This window comes from Hermetia illucens, chromosome 6 (assembly GCF_905115235.1).
Source record: "Hermetia illucens chromosome 6, iHerIll2.2.curated.20191125, whole genome shotgun sequence".
Taxonomy (NCBI): Eukaryota; Metazoa; Arthropoda; class Insecta; order Diptera; family Stratiomyidae; genus Hermetia; species Hermetia illucens.
Window position 1 is genome coordinate 24901290 of NC_051854.1, and position 14345 is coordinate 24915634.

At 40.8% G+C, this 14345-nt stretch overlaps 2 protein-coding genes across 2 annotated transcripts in view; one reads left to right on the forward strand and one right to left on the reverse strand.

Moving 5' to 3' along the window:
• Positions 1-2: 2 nt before the first annotated feature.
• The window catches only part of LOC119659191 (G-patch domain and KOW motifs-containing protein), a 32184-nt gene continuing 17841 nt past the window's right edge, over positions 3-14345 (reverse strand). Inside the window, exons 3-4 of the mRNA XM_038067152.1 lie at positions 578-710; positions 3-516 (exon numbers count right to left, since the gene is read on the reverse strand). Coding sequence (XP_037923080.1) covers positions 35-516; positions 578-710 — 615 coding nt within the window. The 3' untranslated portion in view covers positions 3-34. The remainder of the gene's footprint in view (positions 517-577; positions 711-14345) is intronic.
• LOC119659193 lies at positions 6931-8713 on the forward strand. Its single transcript, XM_038067153.1, has 4 exons — positions 6931-7300; positions 7844-8070; positions 8124-8297; positions 8367-8713. Exons 1-4 carry the CDS (start codon positions 7100-7102, stop codon positions 8617-8619), a joined length of 855 nt encoding a protein of 284 aa, XP_037923081.1. The 5' UTR covers positions 6931-7099; the 3' UTR covers positions 8620-8713.

Genomic DNA, 14345 nt, shown 5'->3' on the forward strand with positions numbered 1-14345 from the left:
TTCCAGGACAGCTTAAGGAATCCGTATAAAATCTCTACCTTCGTCGGCCCCTTGATCGTGATCTGGGACGTTTACTTTTCTTGGTTTTCTTTTTGTGTCGTTTCTCATCTTCCGATGAAGTGCATCTGTGATGACTGCGATCTCGACTACGTTCACGATTGCGATTTTTATGTTTTTTAGATTTCGAGGATTTCTTCTTTTCTGTTCGTCGATAGTCATCACTGGATTGACCTGACGAACTGTAGCTTCGTGATCTTCTCCGTTCCCGTTGTTCACTCCGTTTTGTATGCGTCTCATGCCTGTGTCCATCTGACCTGTAACGTTGCCTCACGTCTTCCTCGGAATCGGTTGAGTACCTTCTGGAGCTTGTAGGTTGTGGAATATTTTTCTCTTGCTTTATGACTACTTTTCGGTCTTCTATTTCACTATCGGCAGTCTTTTCAATTTTTGGAGTTTTAAGCACGATTTGTCCTTGTGCGTTTTCTAGCTTCTTGTACTCTTCATATTTAGCAGAATCTTAAATTTAGAAAAAAAATAGTCAAAAGCTTATTCAGCCCGAAGTTATGGTAAATATTACTTATCACTTTGCCGTATTCGGCGTACTCTTTCTTTGATACGGGTTGCACCAAAAACTCATTCAAGGATTCGAAATGTCCCCCAAGTGCCAGTTTAACAATTACTCTGCCCGCATGGTCATCAAATCCTTCAACCTGCAATATGAACAAAAGAATATTGAAAGACTTTTAAAAAACTCCTTATTGGCTAGAATGCAATATCTATTCCTGGTAATTCAGATTTGAAACAGGAAAAATAGGCATTGAAAATAACTTTATTGTGAATCGCAATGGCAGATGTCCGAAGTTCAGAAAAGCTTCACATATGGATCAAAGATCAGGTTTATACGGCAGAAGTAAACGCCCCATTCTAGATTTATTGCCTGCATCAAACGACAAACATTCAAAACAGTGACTTGGTGCCCGAAGGACAAGACGTCTCGGATATCCTGATTAAATCAGTTTATAGCGCCCAGGGTATATGCACAATGTTAAACACTATATTCCTAACCATAGGCGCTCACTCCCCTGGAAGTAAAACTGACGCCTTTGACACATGAACTTATTCAACTGCTTGGCATTGAAATAGGACTGAATTTGGTCATTGGGGGCGCACATGATTCCCCAAGTTCTTAAGAAGAGGCGTCTTCGAGAGTATGGTCATGTAGCTCGCTGTTGAGAAGCAGAAGATGAGCCTGTAAATGCAAGTCGATGGGGGATGACCTAAAGTGGTCCGACAGAGTGATGACCTGGTACGCTAGATAAAATATTTTTCCTAAGCAATATTTTTATTTATAAATAATGGACGCCACCATCTAAAGCATATTTAACCTAAGAAACCTTAGCAATAATTTAATCTAAGGTTATAATAATAGACAAAGGAGTAACTGTACCCAAAGTACAATTTTTTGTTTCGACGTATATACACCGTCTGTCTCAAAGTAAACAGGACTTTTTCAAAATAAAAACAACAAATGGTTTCTTCGGCGATTTTATTCAAAATAGTCTTCTTTCGCTTCCATACACTGATTTGCGCGACTTAACAATTTTCGAATGACGATTTTAGGTTGTTGACCTGCATGGCTTGGAGGATGTCAGCACAGGCCTTTTGAATGGCTGGAATGTCAGCATAGCGCTTGCCTTTCATCGGCAAATGAAGTTTTCCGCATAGATAAAAGTTACAAGGTGCCAGATCAGGCGAATACGGGAAATGATTGACCGATAAAATGCGATTTTCGCTCGAAAAATCGGCGATGAGTGGCGATCGATGAGACGGCGTATTATCATACAACACCAACTCCTTTCCTCGTAATATTTTGGCCAAATGCGACGAATACTATATAAAAGCCTCAAGACCCCAAGATAATATGGCGCAGTAATCGTTTGGCCCGGTGGGACGAACTCACGATGAACAATACCCTATGAATCGTAAAAACAAATGAGCATTTACTTGTTTGAGAGTCGTGGGGTCTTAAGTCTGCATCAACTTGATGCCGGACCGGACCAAATGGGGAGCAACTTACTCCCTCTTTTTTTTTGGTCAACGGACCCAAACTTTAAAAAAATGTCAGGCGATGACCGCTTTACGGTTTCTTACCAGGGCCGAGGCAAATCGTCAGACGCTGCCTCACCTCTGCCCTGGGAGCAGCGTGACCGAAGCGGTTCGCAGATGTTAAGTGCTCCTTTATATAATTCGCAGAACACAACAGGACTACGAATTATATTGAGCGCAAATCCGCCAATTCTATTAACCAAAGCTTGGCCAGAGCTGAAAATATTTTTTTGAGAATTGTGGGGTCCTAAGTCCGCATCAACTTGATGCCGGATCGCGCCAAATGAGCATTGTTTTCACTTTTGGCTTCTGAAAACGAGATTTTTTAGTTGCTGACCCGTTTTGTGGCATCCATTCAGCACTTTGACACTTTGTTTCCGGATCGTATTGGAAGCACAAATTTTCCTCACTACTAAAAAGGTTGTAAAGGAAATTTTTGTGCTTTATCGACTCTTTAACGATATATCCTTACAATGTTGGATTCTAAGCAATTTTCGTCGTCAATGAGTTTGTGCAGCACAAAGTAAGAACAAACCTTCCAATAGCCCAATTTTCCGATCACAATACCATGAGTCGAATTTTTGGACATTCCCAATTCCATTTCCATAAAACGCAACGACGATTTAGCTGAATTTTGAGAAAATTACGCACTTTTTCGATGCTCGCTGGCGTAATCATGAATTTCGCCTGGCCAACACGAGGGTTGTCATTGATGTCTTCACGAAAGTTCTAAAAACGCGTGTACCACTCATGAACTCTTCCACAGGATAGACAATCATCAACGTAAACGTGTTGCATCAATTGAAACATTTCGGTAAACGTTTTACCGACTTTAAAACAAAACTTCGGCTTCATAGACGGAAAAAGGAAGCCTGGAAGAACCAACAAGTCTGTGAACTCCAAAAATACAGGGAGCAACCGCACCTGGCGCCGAAGTTTTACCAACAAGTCAACAGAATGAAGGCTTATACACCTCGACAAAAAAGGAAATCTGATTTCCGAGAGAATAGGCAGATTGGAGGGATAGGTTAATTATTTTGATGAACTGCTCAACAACCAAAATATCGGCGAATTATAGGTCCCACCAGCTGAAGACGAGGGACAAATGCTGCTGATGGAAACGTTCCCAGCAATTCATCGGCTTAAAATTCATAAGGCAGCAGGAGCCGATTGGTTAAATATGGAGGTGACCAACTACACCAAGCGGGTCATCAACTGATGCTCAAGGTGTGGGACAACGAATCAATGCCTAACGGCTGGCAGTACTGAGTACTATCTATCAAATATTCTCCGCTATCTTGCTAGCCCCATACGCTCAGAACATCATTGACCCATACCAAAGAGGCTTCACTCCAGGCAAATCAGCAACAGATCAGACTTTCTCTCTGCATCAAATGATGGAAAAACTGCTAAAATATGACAATCATTTGCACCATCTTTTCATCGACTTTGAAGCCGCCCATGATAGCATAGCCAGGCTAAAACTGTACACGGCCATCAGAGAATTCGGTATCCCAACGAAATTATAAAAATTGTGCGAGGCTAAATAAAAGCAGCAGGGTCAGTATCGAGGCCATTCGACATCAACAACGGTCTAAGACAAGGGGATGCTCTCTCATGCGTCCTCTTTAACCTGGTCCTGGAGAAAGTGATCCATGATGCTGGGATAAATGCAAGAGGTACGATCCTCTTTAAGTCCACCCAACTACTGGCCTATGCTGATGATATCGACATCATGGGAAGAACCACCCGAGACGTACAAACTGCGTTCATCCAGATCGAGCAGGCGGTGCGAGATCTTGGGCTGCACATCAATGAAGGCAAGAAAAAAAATATGGTGGCAACGTCAGTACCAAAAACCAACAATGTCAAACTGCACTGGTTAAACGGGAAGAATAAAGATAGGAGACTACAACTTTGAGACCGTTGATAATTTCTCCTATCTAGGGTCGAAAATTACAAACGATAACAGCTACGACGGTGAAATTCGCGCACGGGTGTCGGCAGTCAATAGAGCCTATTTCAGCTTACAAAGCTCGAAACGTGACATCATAGGTTGCCAGTCCTTATGTATTCCTCAAATGATCCAGCCCGAAAAGTCTATAAGGGCAATATATATGGTAGAAAAAGAAGACTAGTAGTCCCTGAATGACATGGAGCGATGGCGTAGTTCAGGATGCCTGGCAACTTTTAGGGATGTCGAGTTTGTGGATCTCGGCGCAAAACCGGGGTGTCTGGATTTCCTTACGTGGCGTCGGTGTCCACGCACTATCGTTAGCGGTTACCTGAAATGCGCTTCAGCTCCCCCACGACTTCCTGAGAAGCCTGCGCCAAGCACCGTTGGGGCGATTCACTCTTCGGCTATCGTAGGAGAGTGGATTCGACTGCATGGTGTAGCCAACAATACAATTGTTGGTCCTCCTTAATGTCTTGAGTATCCACTGCCACTTCGGGTGTTCGATCACATTGCGCACCGACCAAATTATTCGTTTGAAATAATGTCAGTCCAGCGTACTCCGATAATACAACGCAGACAGATGTTGATTAACGTTTCGAGCTTTTGAATAGAAGTGGAGGTCGCCTTTCACTAGAAAAGAATTTGATCCTGGTTTGAGATAATAGCATTTCCAGATTTTATACAAGGCAGCAAAAGCGAATTTAGGGCTGTTAATGCGTCGCCCTATGAACAAGGCAACATGAAGAACATCATATGCATAAATGAGATACAATGAAATACACTTTTAACGCTGTTCAAATATTAAAAAGAGGCAATATTCCTTAATCACAGGAATCATAGTTTGGCTTTGGAGATGAAAAATAGAACCCTATTAAAATTAGTTCGGTGTCTCCCTGTCCCATCGCATTTTCTCGAAAAACTGCTAAAACAATTGTCGCGAAATTCGGTAAGAACGTGTGATCTGTGAAACAATTTACATTCAGCGAAGTGCATAACTTTGTGTTGAGTTTAAAGTCGGCTGAAAAAAAACAAACACAGAATATGTGTTAAGAACGGCCATCGGTCATCAAAATGCTCGTGGGAAAAAAGGTGAAACACTGCGAAATGCGGGCGCTGATATCCCTCAAACAGTTACACGGAAGTGAAGAACAGCGATCACACTCTCAGCGGCTTTGTTAAAGTTTGAAAGAACGATCATAGGGTTGAATATCGGCATGATGCCATCGAATAGGATCCACCAAATCAAAACTAGGCCACAAGGACCGGAAGTTGAAACAAACTTGAAGAGCAGAAGTGGTCAGGAAAAGGAAGAGAAAGAGCGATTCGCTGAAATCGATGGTAGCACAGCACATCATAGAGGAAGGACACAGCAAGACATGGGACAACTTGTACGTTGTTAAGGAATGCGAATGGAAAAAAACAGAAGTAGTCATCTTGACCCAAAAGGAGATCCCGACCCTGCGTCTCATATCGATCGGCGGGTTTACTATAGAGTCAAAAACAGCGGCTAAATACCTTGGTTTAATGCTCGACTCGAAGGTCAGCTTCTTCGAGCAAACCAAAGTAGCAACGGACAAGGCTGCAGCTGGAGTCTCGGCCTTGAGTCGGCTAATGGCGAATGTTGGGGGTCCTACATCTACCAGGAAACGTCTTCAACGCAGTCCATTCTGCTCTACGGCGCGGAGGTATCAGTTGACGCCCTTGACAAGTGCCGAGACGGGAAGTTTTGCGAGTGGGGTCTGTCTATCGCACCATTGCCCTTCTTGGTAAGGAACGTAAAGCTATCTACAGCCGCAATGGCGAAAATTTAAGAGGAGAAGTTGTCCGTGATGAACGTCAACACTCTCTTAGCAAAATGAGCAAGAGGCGAATAAACTGCGCCGCTCATCGACAATTAAGATCCGTGGTTGACTCGAATTCCTTACCCAACTTTTAACCGCATAAGATTGGGAAGGTACGGTCTCCTGATTATGTGTTCCGCAATGGAGTGGTGGACGACATCGTGCACACCTTTTTCTCTTGCGAAAGGTGGGACGTCTTCCGTCAGTAACTTTATGCAGCTATAGGGGAGCTTTCTCCAGACAACATTGTCAGAGACATGCTGTGTAGCGGTAATAGATGGTGCCTGGTTGCGGATTATGTTTGATCGAAGACCGAATGGCAAGGAGTTCCCTGAACTGAAAACTTCCTTTCTCTTCCCCTCTCCTGTTGATGAAAAGAATTCCCTGACTTGAAAGCTCCCTAAGCCGGCAGAACGGGAGCGCTAGCCCAAAGTAATGTGTCAAACAGTTCCAGGCTAGTTCTCTGATGACAGTTAGGTGTTCAGTTGGTAGTCTGAGCACGTACTATTGCGGGAGACCAACATTCCATGTGTAAACGTATTCACCTACCCTCCTCCCAAAAAAAACTTACGAACGCGTGCTTATTCTCCTTAAATTCTTGCTGAATTTGGAAGAGACTAGAAAGTAGCAAGTCTAACTGATTGTTGACCATTTGAGCAAAATGAACACATTGATTAGAAAATATCGAGCTTTGGAAAATTTTCAATTCTCTTCTGAACTGCTCACTACTCGTTGTCTAACGCTGTATCTAATGTTGAGAGTGCGTTCTTCAAATTATATGAATCTTTCCGCGATCTTTGAATTTCACAAAGTTGAGAATGGCACAGTGCGCGTAATGTGTGAATTTATTCAATGTGCTTATGTGTTTTCAAGCTCATTTTATGAATGCTTTTGATTCTTCACATCATTCCTTCGCCTTTTTTACTGTGCCCAAGCTCTATTTGTTAGAATGAATAGCAGACGATATCTATTCCAAAGCTATATTTCAAGCTCCCTGAAATTCATATCACAAGCTTCCATCTGAGAATGGACTTATCTCGTAACAAACTAAATGGGCTTATTCCAAAATAATTTACTATCGCCGTCTTTCGAGAAGAATGAAATGTGCTCCATTAGTATTTCACCGGTCGTTCACTTGTGTGGACCTGTTTATCTTTCGTGATATTATTTAAACCATAAGAAATTGCTGATTAGCATGGCTGATAAATTAGTTGATATACCAATCCAAGACTTGACAAGTCTGCGAGATCTTTATCGTGAGGATTGGCCTAAGTATAGTATTGGATATGGCACTGTAGACACATACGTGAGGTGGCTGAATAAAGACCCTAACATTCCTCATATTCGAATTTTATCATTGAATGGTGACTGGAGCGATGGCACTTTTATTATTACGGTAAGTACACCTGAATTATGTTTGAACTCTTAAGTCTAAGTTCATATATTCGGAGACTAATTAAGGTTCATCTCAAGATTTTTTCATTTCGATGGAAACTGAATACTTTTGACATAGAATTCGCATAATTACTTCTCAGATAAGGAAAAATCAGTTATACAATTTCCTTAATTGTGATAAGAGGCATTAATCTGGCATTTTGGGGAGTTGTGGGGGGAATCAATTAATTCAAATTTGGGTACTTGATAAATGGAAATCTAAGCTAAGGAAACGAATAAGATTTTATTGTAAGGTACAGCTGAAAGGCATCATTTTTGAAAGATATATAAATCAAATTAAATAATAGAAAAGATTCCCTTTTGAGTTAAGTGTTTATCTTATGAATCACCGTGAGAAAAAGGAAATTGTTCCTGAAAGAGTGTGTACGCCACAATTCGCTAGAAAATTTTGATCAAAAAAGGAAAAATTGGCTAACAAACTCTATACTTAAGAATAACCAAATTGAATAACTAAAATAATCCGATCTATACTTTTACATTGTAGGACTGGAATATGCTCTTCGCCAACACACGTAGCACCGATTTCACTCGTCTAGAAAAAGCCCTGTCTCTTATAGATTGGAGCAAAGGGTACACTATTGCTTCCATAGGATCAAGGCTACTGGATCTGATATATAAGTTCGTTAAGGAAAACAACGTTGATGTTAATTATATAAAGGGTACAAAATGGTTTCGGATGCCCCACGATGAAGCTGCGAAACTTATCGTAAAGTATGAAAATATTCAGAATTCGCTGAACACATTTTAACGTCTCGTCTTTTCAGTCCTCCTGATGGGATTATACTTAGACCCCTAACTGCGGAGGATGTAGCAACTGCCAATGCCTTATGGCCCTTCAGATATCCTGGCTCTTCAATATTTTTAAAACGTATGGCAAAGTATAATGTTAGTGTTGGAGCCTTTACATCGGATGGAGAGTTAGTTGCATGGTGTTTCAGGTGAGACAAAACTTAAAATGTTTGTATCTGCAGATATTCAATATCTAAAATTTCCTCTTCATTTGATAGAATTCCAGTAGGTAGTCTTGGAACTCTTGAAGTAGTGGAATCACATAAACGAAAAGGACTTGGCAGTTTGATAGTTCGTGCTATGGCAAAAGCTATTGGCGAAACTGGATATGATGTCTTTGCGCCCGTAGTCGTTGGCAATTATCCGTCACTGAACATGTTCGAGAAATTGGGATTCAAAGTGGTTGATACCATGAACTGGCTACCGCCAACTACACCCGGGGACTGGGACGACAACGAGCAACACTACTAGAAAATTATTATTATTTAGAGGAATTATCTATCTGAAATTTTTGCACCCCTGTTCAAATACGTGTATGTGTAGAACAATAGACTGAGACAACAGATTTATCGCATCTATTTACTTACTCTGTGTATATATATTTACATAATGCTCATGCCCCATGTGGAGTAATCTGTGAGTTAGTTACTCCGTAACGACCTTGCTTTAGTTAATTGTAATCTCATCGGGGCCTCCCCGTCTTCCCGAAACTTTACTACTCACTATGCAGAGCCAGTATGTGCGGCAACTGGAGATAATTCCAAAGGTTTTTATTGTTTCTGCATGACCTCAATTCAATAAAAAGCATTTGCAAGTTAGCTTCTGACATCTGAGCCAGTAGGGGTTGCATTAGATTGTCTGAGATTACTGCTTATTAAAGATAGATCCTGGGTTCTGAAATTTTATTAATCCATGGAATCATTAGGAAGTTAGCCTTCATAGACAAAGCAGGAGCGAAGTCGACTGAAGACGGGGCCTCTCATAGCACGCAACTTTGACTTGCATATACAGTGTCTAATAATGGCATCTGTTAAAAAAAAAATTTAATTTTGAAAAGCACATACTGCGAATATAAATTCTTTTTGCATATTTTTAGAACTCTTGATGAATACTTCGAAAAGCTCGTGTTGCGTTTGTGGTCGCAATCATTTAGTTATAGGAGTCAGCTTTTCGTTTCAGATTTTCCTCTTATGAACAATAAAAGATAAAAGATTGCGAGTTTCCAGCCTCCCGTATTGATAAAACTGAATGTAAAAATGGATTCTCCCAACATTTTGTTTGCATATTTAAAGGGATATGTGTCGGTGATTGTAAGGAATCAAATCGACTATATTGTGAGCACCAATAGATTTATATGTTCTTAAGATTAACATCATCTAATAATCAGATATTTTGACTTGCTTATATTATCATAGATAAAAAAAAACATTCAACGGAAAGCGTAAGTTATGTGGCTGCCAGTCAACAGGGCGAAAACTTGTCCTATCCTGAGGAGCAATCACCTGTCCAGGCATAATTATTAGGACACTCGGCTGGGATTGGTTGATTCATTTCAATACAAGGAGGCAGATGGATGATCAAACAGAGCAATGGGAAACCAAAATGATGGTTCTAAATGTGACACACTAGACCAACATTAAAGATCCAAAAATGCCCAACGTATTGGGGAATTTTATAGAAGGGATGACTTGTAGATGACCATAAATCTTACGATATACTGACCCTTTGAAAACAATGAAACCACCACACAATGCTCCCGATTCGCCAAAATGTGTTTCAGCTCAAATCAGAATTTCCCAGAAACGTGCTCCCCCCAACAATTCTGCTCCATTTAACTCTAGGGTGATCTATTCGTTGGCCATCTTGGGACAGAAACCCGCAATGAAGGCATCGTCGCCTTTTTTCAATATGTGAGTAACCGATTAGCACTTCTTCTTTCTGATTAACACATCCATGAGTAGTCCTTAGTCGCCTAGGAAGCTACACATTGTTACTAAGAAATTCACTGAACTTTATCCAGTCCGTTTTCCTTGGATTTTGTTCGCCTGCAATAGTCAGACTAAATTTTAAGTAACAGTCTCTAATCAAGTCTTACAACTTTGAAGTGCAGATTGTTAGGTCAACTACTTGATTTTTTCATCAGTCGAAGTGATCGAATCAAAGGTTCTCTCCTCTAGGATTACATTTGCTACTGGGCCAACAAATGTGCTGATCATTTGCATCACAACCTATCGAGAGTTCAAGGCTACTTGTTTCTGCATACGCTAGTTCTTGCGTCGCCGGAGGACAAAAAGACTCATAGAATAAGTAAGCAGACGCAACAATGACGTTTCTCCTCTTGTCATTTACCTGGTATTTTAAGTTCATCGCAACTAGATCCTCGGAACAGGATTGTCTCACTATTGCCTCATTTCGATATCAGGACCCAGGCTCCCTGTCGTAAAAAATTAGATAATTGCATGCCTCGGCTGCGATTTGATTGTCAAAATAGCGAGTGATGCGAAGTTTGTTGAGCCAAATGGTAGCAGACGCCAATTCGGTGTCGGATTGACTCTTGGCTAACGTAAGGGATGTTCTCTTGATCTGGCCCAGGTTAAGCCAGATCAAGAGAACGCATAAGAATAACAATTACATAAAGCTACGCACCAAAGGATATAATCGGAGGGAAGCTTTCTATTAGCAATTACATGCAGTTCAAAGGCTTCCTGAAAGTGCCATTGTGATCGTGAATCCGAAATCAGACCGGACACTGACTGCAAAATTTCGGCCCAGAATAAGAAACGACTCAATATTATAGTAATAGTATAATAGTAAAACAGAGACTACCACTCTAGGGAAGGCTTCCTAAGGGTAACATTATGATCGTGATGGGAGATTTGAAGGTCAAGGTGGGTTCTGATAATACCTTACCAGTGCATAAGCCTGTCAATGGACGTTACCAGACCTGGTTGAGCGCATAAACGTGGAGGCGAATCGTCATTTGTTTGTTATTGGCTAGGAGCGGAGGTTAGTGCAACACACTAAGCTCCTTTAACATGAAGAAGGGCAAGAAGTTTAACGTAGTGTGCACCGTGACAAAAGGAATTCCACTATTGCTCAGATGAGGGAAGCACAGTCTACCGCAAATAACAATGATTTCACTCCCATATACTGTATAACGAAAGACCTTACAAGTGATCGTAAGCATTTTGATTGTCTTATGAGGGATATTAACGGTGGGCTTCTCATTTATGATGATGTGCGGCTGACAAGGTGGAAAGAGCACTTCACCACGATTCTGCATCATAAAACATCTGGTAACATGCGAATGTGGGCAGCTCCATCGAACAGAAATGAAATCATCATTGCCGTCAACACACTCAAACGAAGTAAAGTCGCCGGTATTGAGGATTTCCCTGCGGAACTATTCTGTGAAGCCCCTACAGTCTACGGCATCTTTTTCAGTGAGGTGATCGTTAAGATTCCGAAGGGCATCCGTTTTGAATGAGCCAATGCACTACGAAATCTTTCCTCGAACACGCGGCTATGCCGACCACATCTGCTTGATTTCTCACTGATTCATGGACCTTGGCCAAAAAGCCCTGGGTCCAAAAAAGAAGGCAAACAGAGTTGAACCGAAGATAAACACCAACAAAACCAAACAATCTCCATCTGACTGATCTGGTGCCTCAGTATTGCTAGAAGTAGTGCATGCGGCGATAGACGAGTGGTCCGAACATTAAGAGAAGTGAGTAAATGCAAACGGTGGACATTTTGAGTAGTACTATTATTTTTGGATTAGTAGGTAGAGAATAAAACTAAGTTTCATTACATTTATTAAATATTGTGACAAAAATCACTTTGGGAAAATTATATAACAGTAGGGCGAATATTTACTTAGGATAATTATTAACAGATGACTCTAATGGTAGTAAGGAGATCTTGTCAAAGACCCAAGTAGTTTCCTAGTAAAGTGTTTACATGCCTTTCTGAAATGTTCCGCAGGGCATACAAGAGCCGGAGGACCGCCTACGGAGTCAGTCTAGAGAGTTAGAACAGATCGCACCATGCAACCCAGTCGAGCGTATCATTACAATTCACGTTAAGCTGACTATGTATCCTCCGTCTTAAATGGATCGACACACTGTCCTGGGTAAGTTTAATACGTTGAAAAAAAAAGCAACAGTCGATCCGTAAAAATGCCTTTATATTCGGCTGAGTCTACTTTTGTCGATGGGCAAACTCACTCTATCTTAATTATCTGCCCAAAACAAGCTTACACAACTACCGAACAAACACTAAATTTGCGTCGCCAGAAATACGGAGGATCATTTCTCAAACCCCGCCAGTAGTGATTGAAGCCGCCTAAACCGTCTAGTAAGAACTTCTTTTGGTCACTGGATAACACCTGAAGCAATTCATAGTACAAAACGTATCAAAAAATAGCTACTACACTTACAATGTTCCACGTTCATGCATTGTTGTTTATCACAAGCGCGAAAAAAATTTTTTTTAATAAATTGCCTTTAGAAGCGGTGTGGACTTCAGTTATGCGGAACAAATATGCAGCTGAGTAAAAATTATTTAACGGACGTGACTGTAATGTTTAAATATTCTATGATGGAGAGACCTGTGCGCGTTGAGTTGTCAAACGACAGATTTAACTTAGGACAGTGGGCGAGAATTTGCTTTTCGTGACACGTTTCTTTCCTGTATTGAAGACGTCACGGTTTTCACATAGTAGTTGACCACCTTGTGATTTCGGCCGAATTGACTCTAGCAATGTGGCGTTTAGACTACTCATCTGCTTGAAGCCCGTCAATGGCAATAAAGCTGATTTCCTTTGGAAATACTTCTCATCAATGTTTTGATGAACTTCAAAATTTCATTCAATTCGGTCGATCGGTTTTTGAGAAATGGTCAAAAATATGGAGGGAGCTGAGAACAACACTACGTTCAGCTGCATCCTTGTTACTTTTGTCTAATTTTTCGATTGGATAGGTTTTCAGGGCGATATCCGTGGCACTTTACACACATTTTGAGTCATAATCTGTTTTTCACTCAATAGCAACAAAAAAAAGTTGGAATTAATTTTAGCCATAAAAAGCAAGGTCCAGCTTCATGTTCTAAATACTACTGGGGGACGGCGACAACAAACTTGATGTTGTTCGACGCATTAACAACGTTGTTTTGATCAAAATCTGAAAATACATCTATTTTAACTTTAGCATCTTAACATTTAACATCTGTTCTGCGCCAGTGTTCTCTCTGTGCTACAATATGGAAGTAATACATGAAAAGTAACCTCAACTGTCACTTGAAAACCCCAAGCTTTAGCTCATTCATGCCTCCACCGTGCCAACGAGGTATTCAAACAATAATTAATGAAGAACTTGGTCGGCCTACAAGCCAGATACGCGTGAGCTTGCTGAATAAGAAAGAGGAACTGGCAGTGCAGAGGTAACTTAAGGAAGTGTGGCAATTGTATTGCTAGTTATATAATATAATGAACCCCCCAGGACGGCGGACGAGTGGGTCGCCCTAGAGCTATGTAACATAGAACAGTGGACGGGAGTGCAAGCTTCTCGGAAAATTAAGGAGAGAGTCATAGTGCATCACCAGAAAGCGACAGCGAATTATACCCTTTTTTGTTTATCTTAGTTTGGAGTAAATCTGAATGCAAATAAGACGATCGTATTTTTTCTTCGCTCAGATGCCGTTTTCGACTTTACTCTTTAACAATTTAAATTAGATAAGTGAAGGATTGGGGATTCGGGAAGGAGAATTGAAAATTGGAATTACGGAAATGATGAAAATACTATGAATAGGGAAAAGGAAATTCTATAGACAACCAAATGAATTTTCCCTAACCACCGAATACTATAAAAGCAAAGATGTTTCGCATACCGTGAGACCAGTAGAAATTAACATAATAAAAAACTTGAATGGCGAGTGGGCAGTCTTTTAGTCAGTCTGAAAGAAGCAAGTACTGTGGAGAACCTTAATATGATTATTGAGTTATTTGAGTATATTCCTCTTCTGAAATTCTCACCTAACGTTGCAAGTGCGTCCTTCAAATTATACAATATGAATCTTTCCACAGCATTCAAATCTCACAAAGTTTAATCTTCCACTGTGTCCACGGTTATAAGCTTCATTTGATAGTCGTCCACATATGCTCCAAAGCTATATTTTAAGCTCCCCGAAACGCATATTAC

What these genes read in the sequence shown, in the direction of transcription:
- LOC119659193 (XM_038067153.1), top strand. Translation starts at nt 7,100, where the DNA reads ATGGCTGATAAATTAGTTGATATACCAATCCAAGACTTGACAAGTCTG. An exon ending in GCTGCGAAACTTATCGTAAA is followed by an intron (nt 8,071 to 8,123) that starts GTATGAAAATAT and finishes TCGTCTTTTCAG; the next exon opens with TCCTCCTGATGGGATTATAC. An exon ending in TTAGTTGCATGGTGTTTCAG is followed by an intron (nt 8,298 to 8,366) that starts GTGAGACAAAAC and finishes TTCATTTGATAG; the next exon opens with AATTCCAGTAGGTAGTCTTG.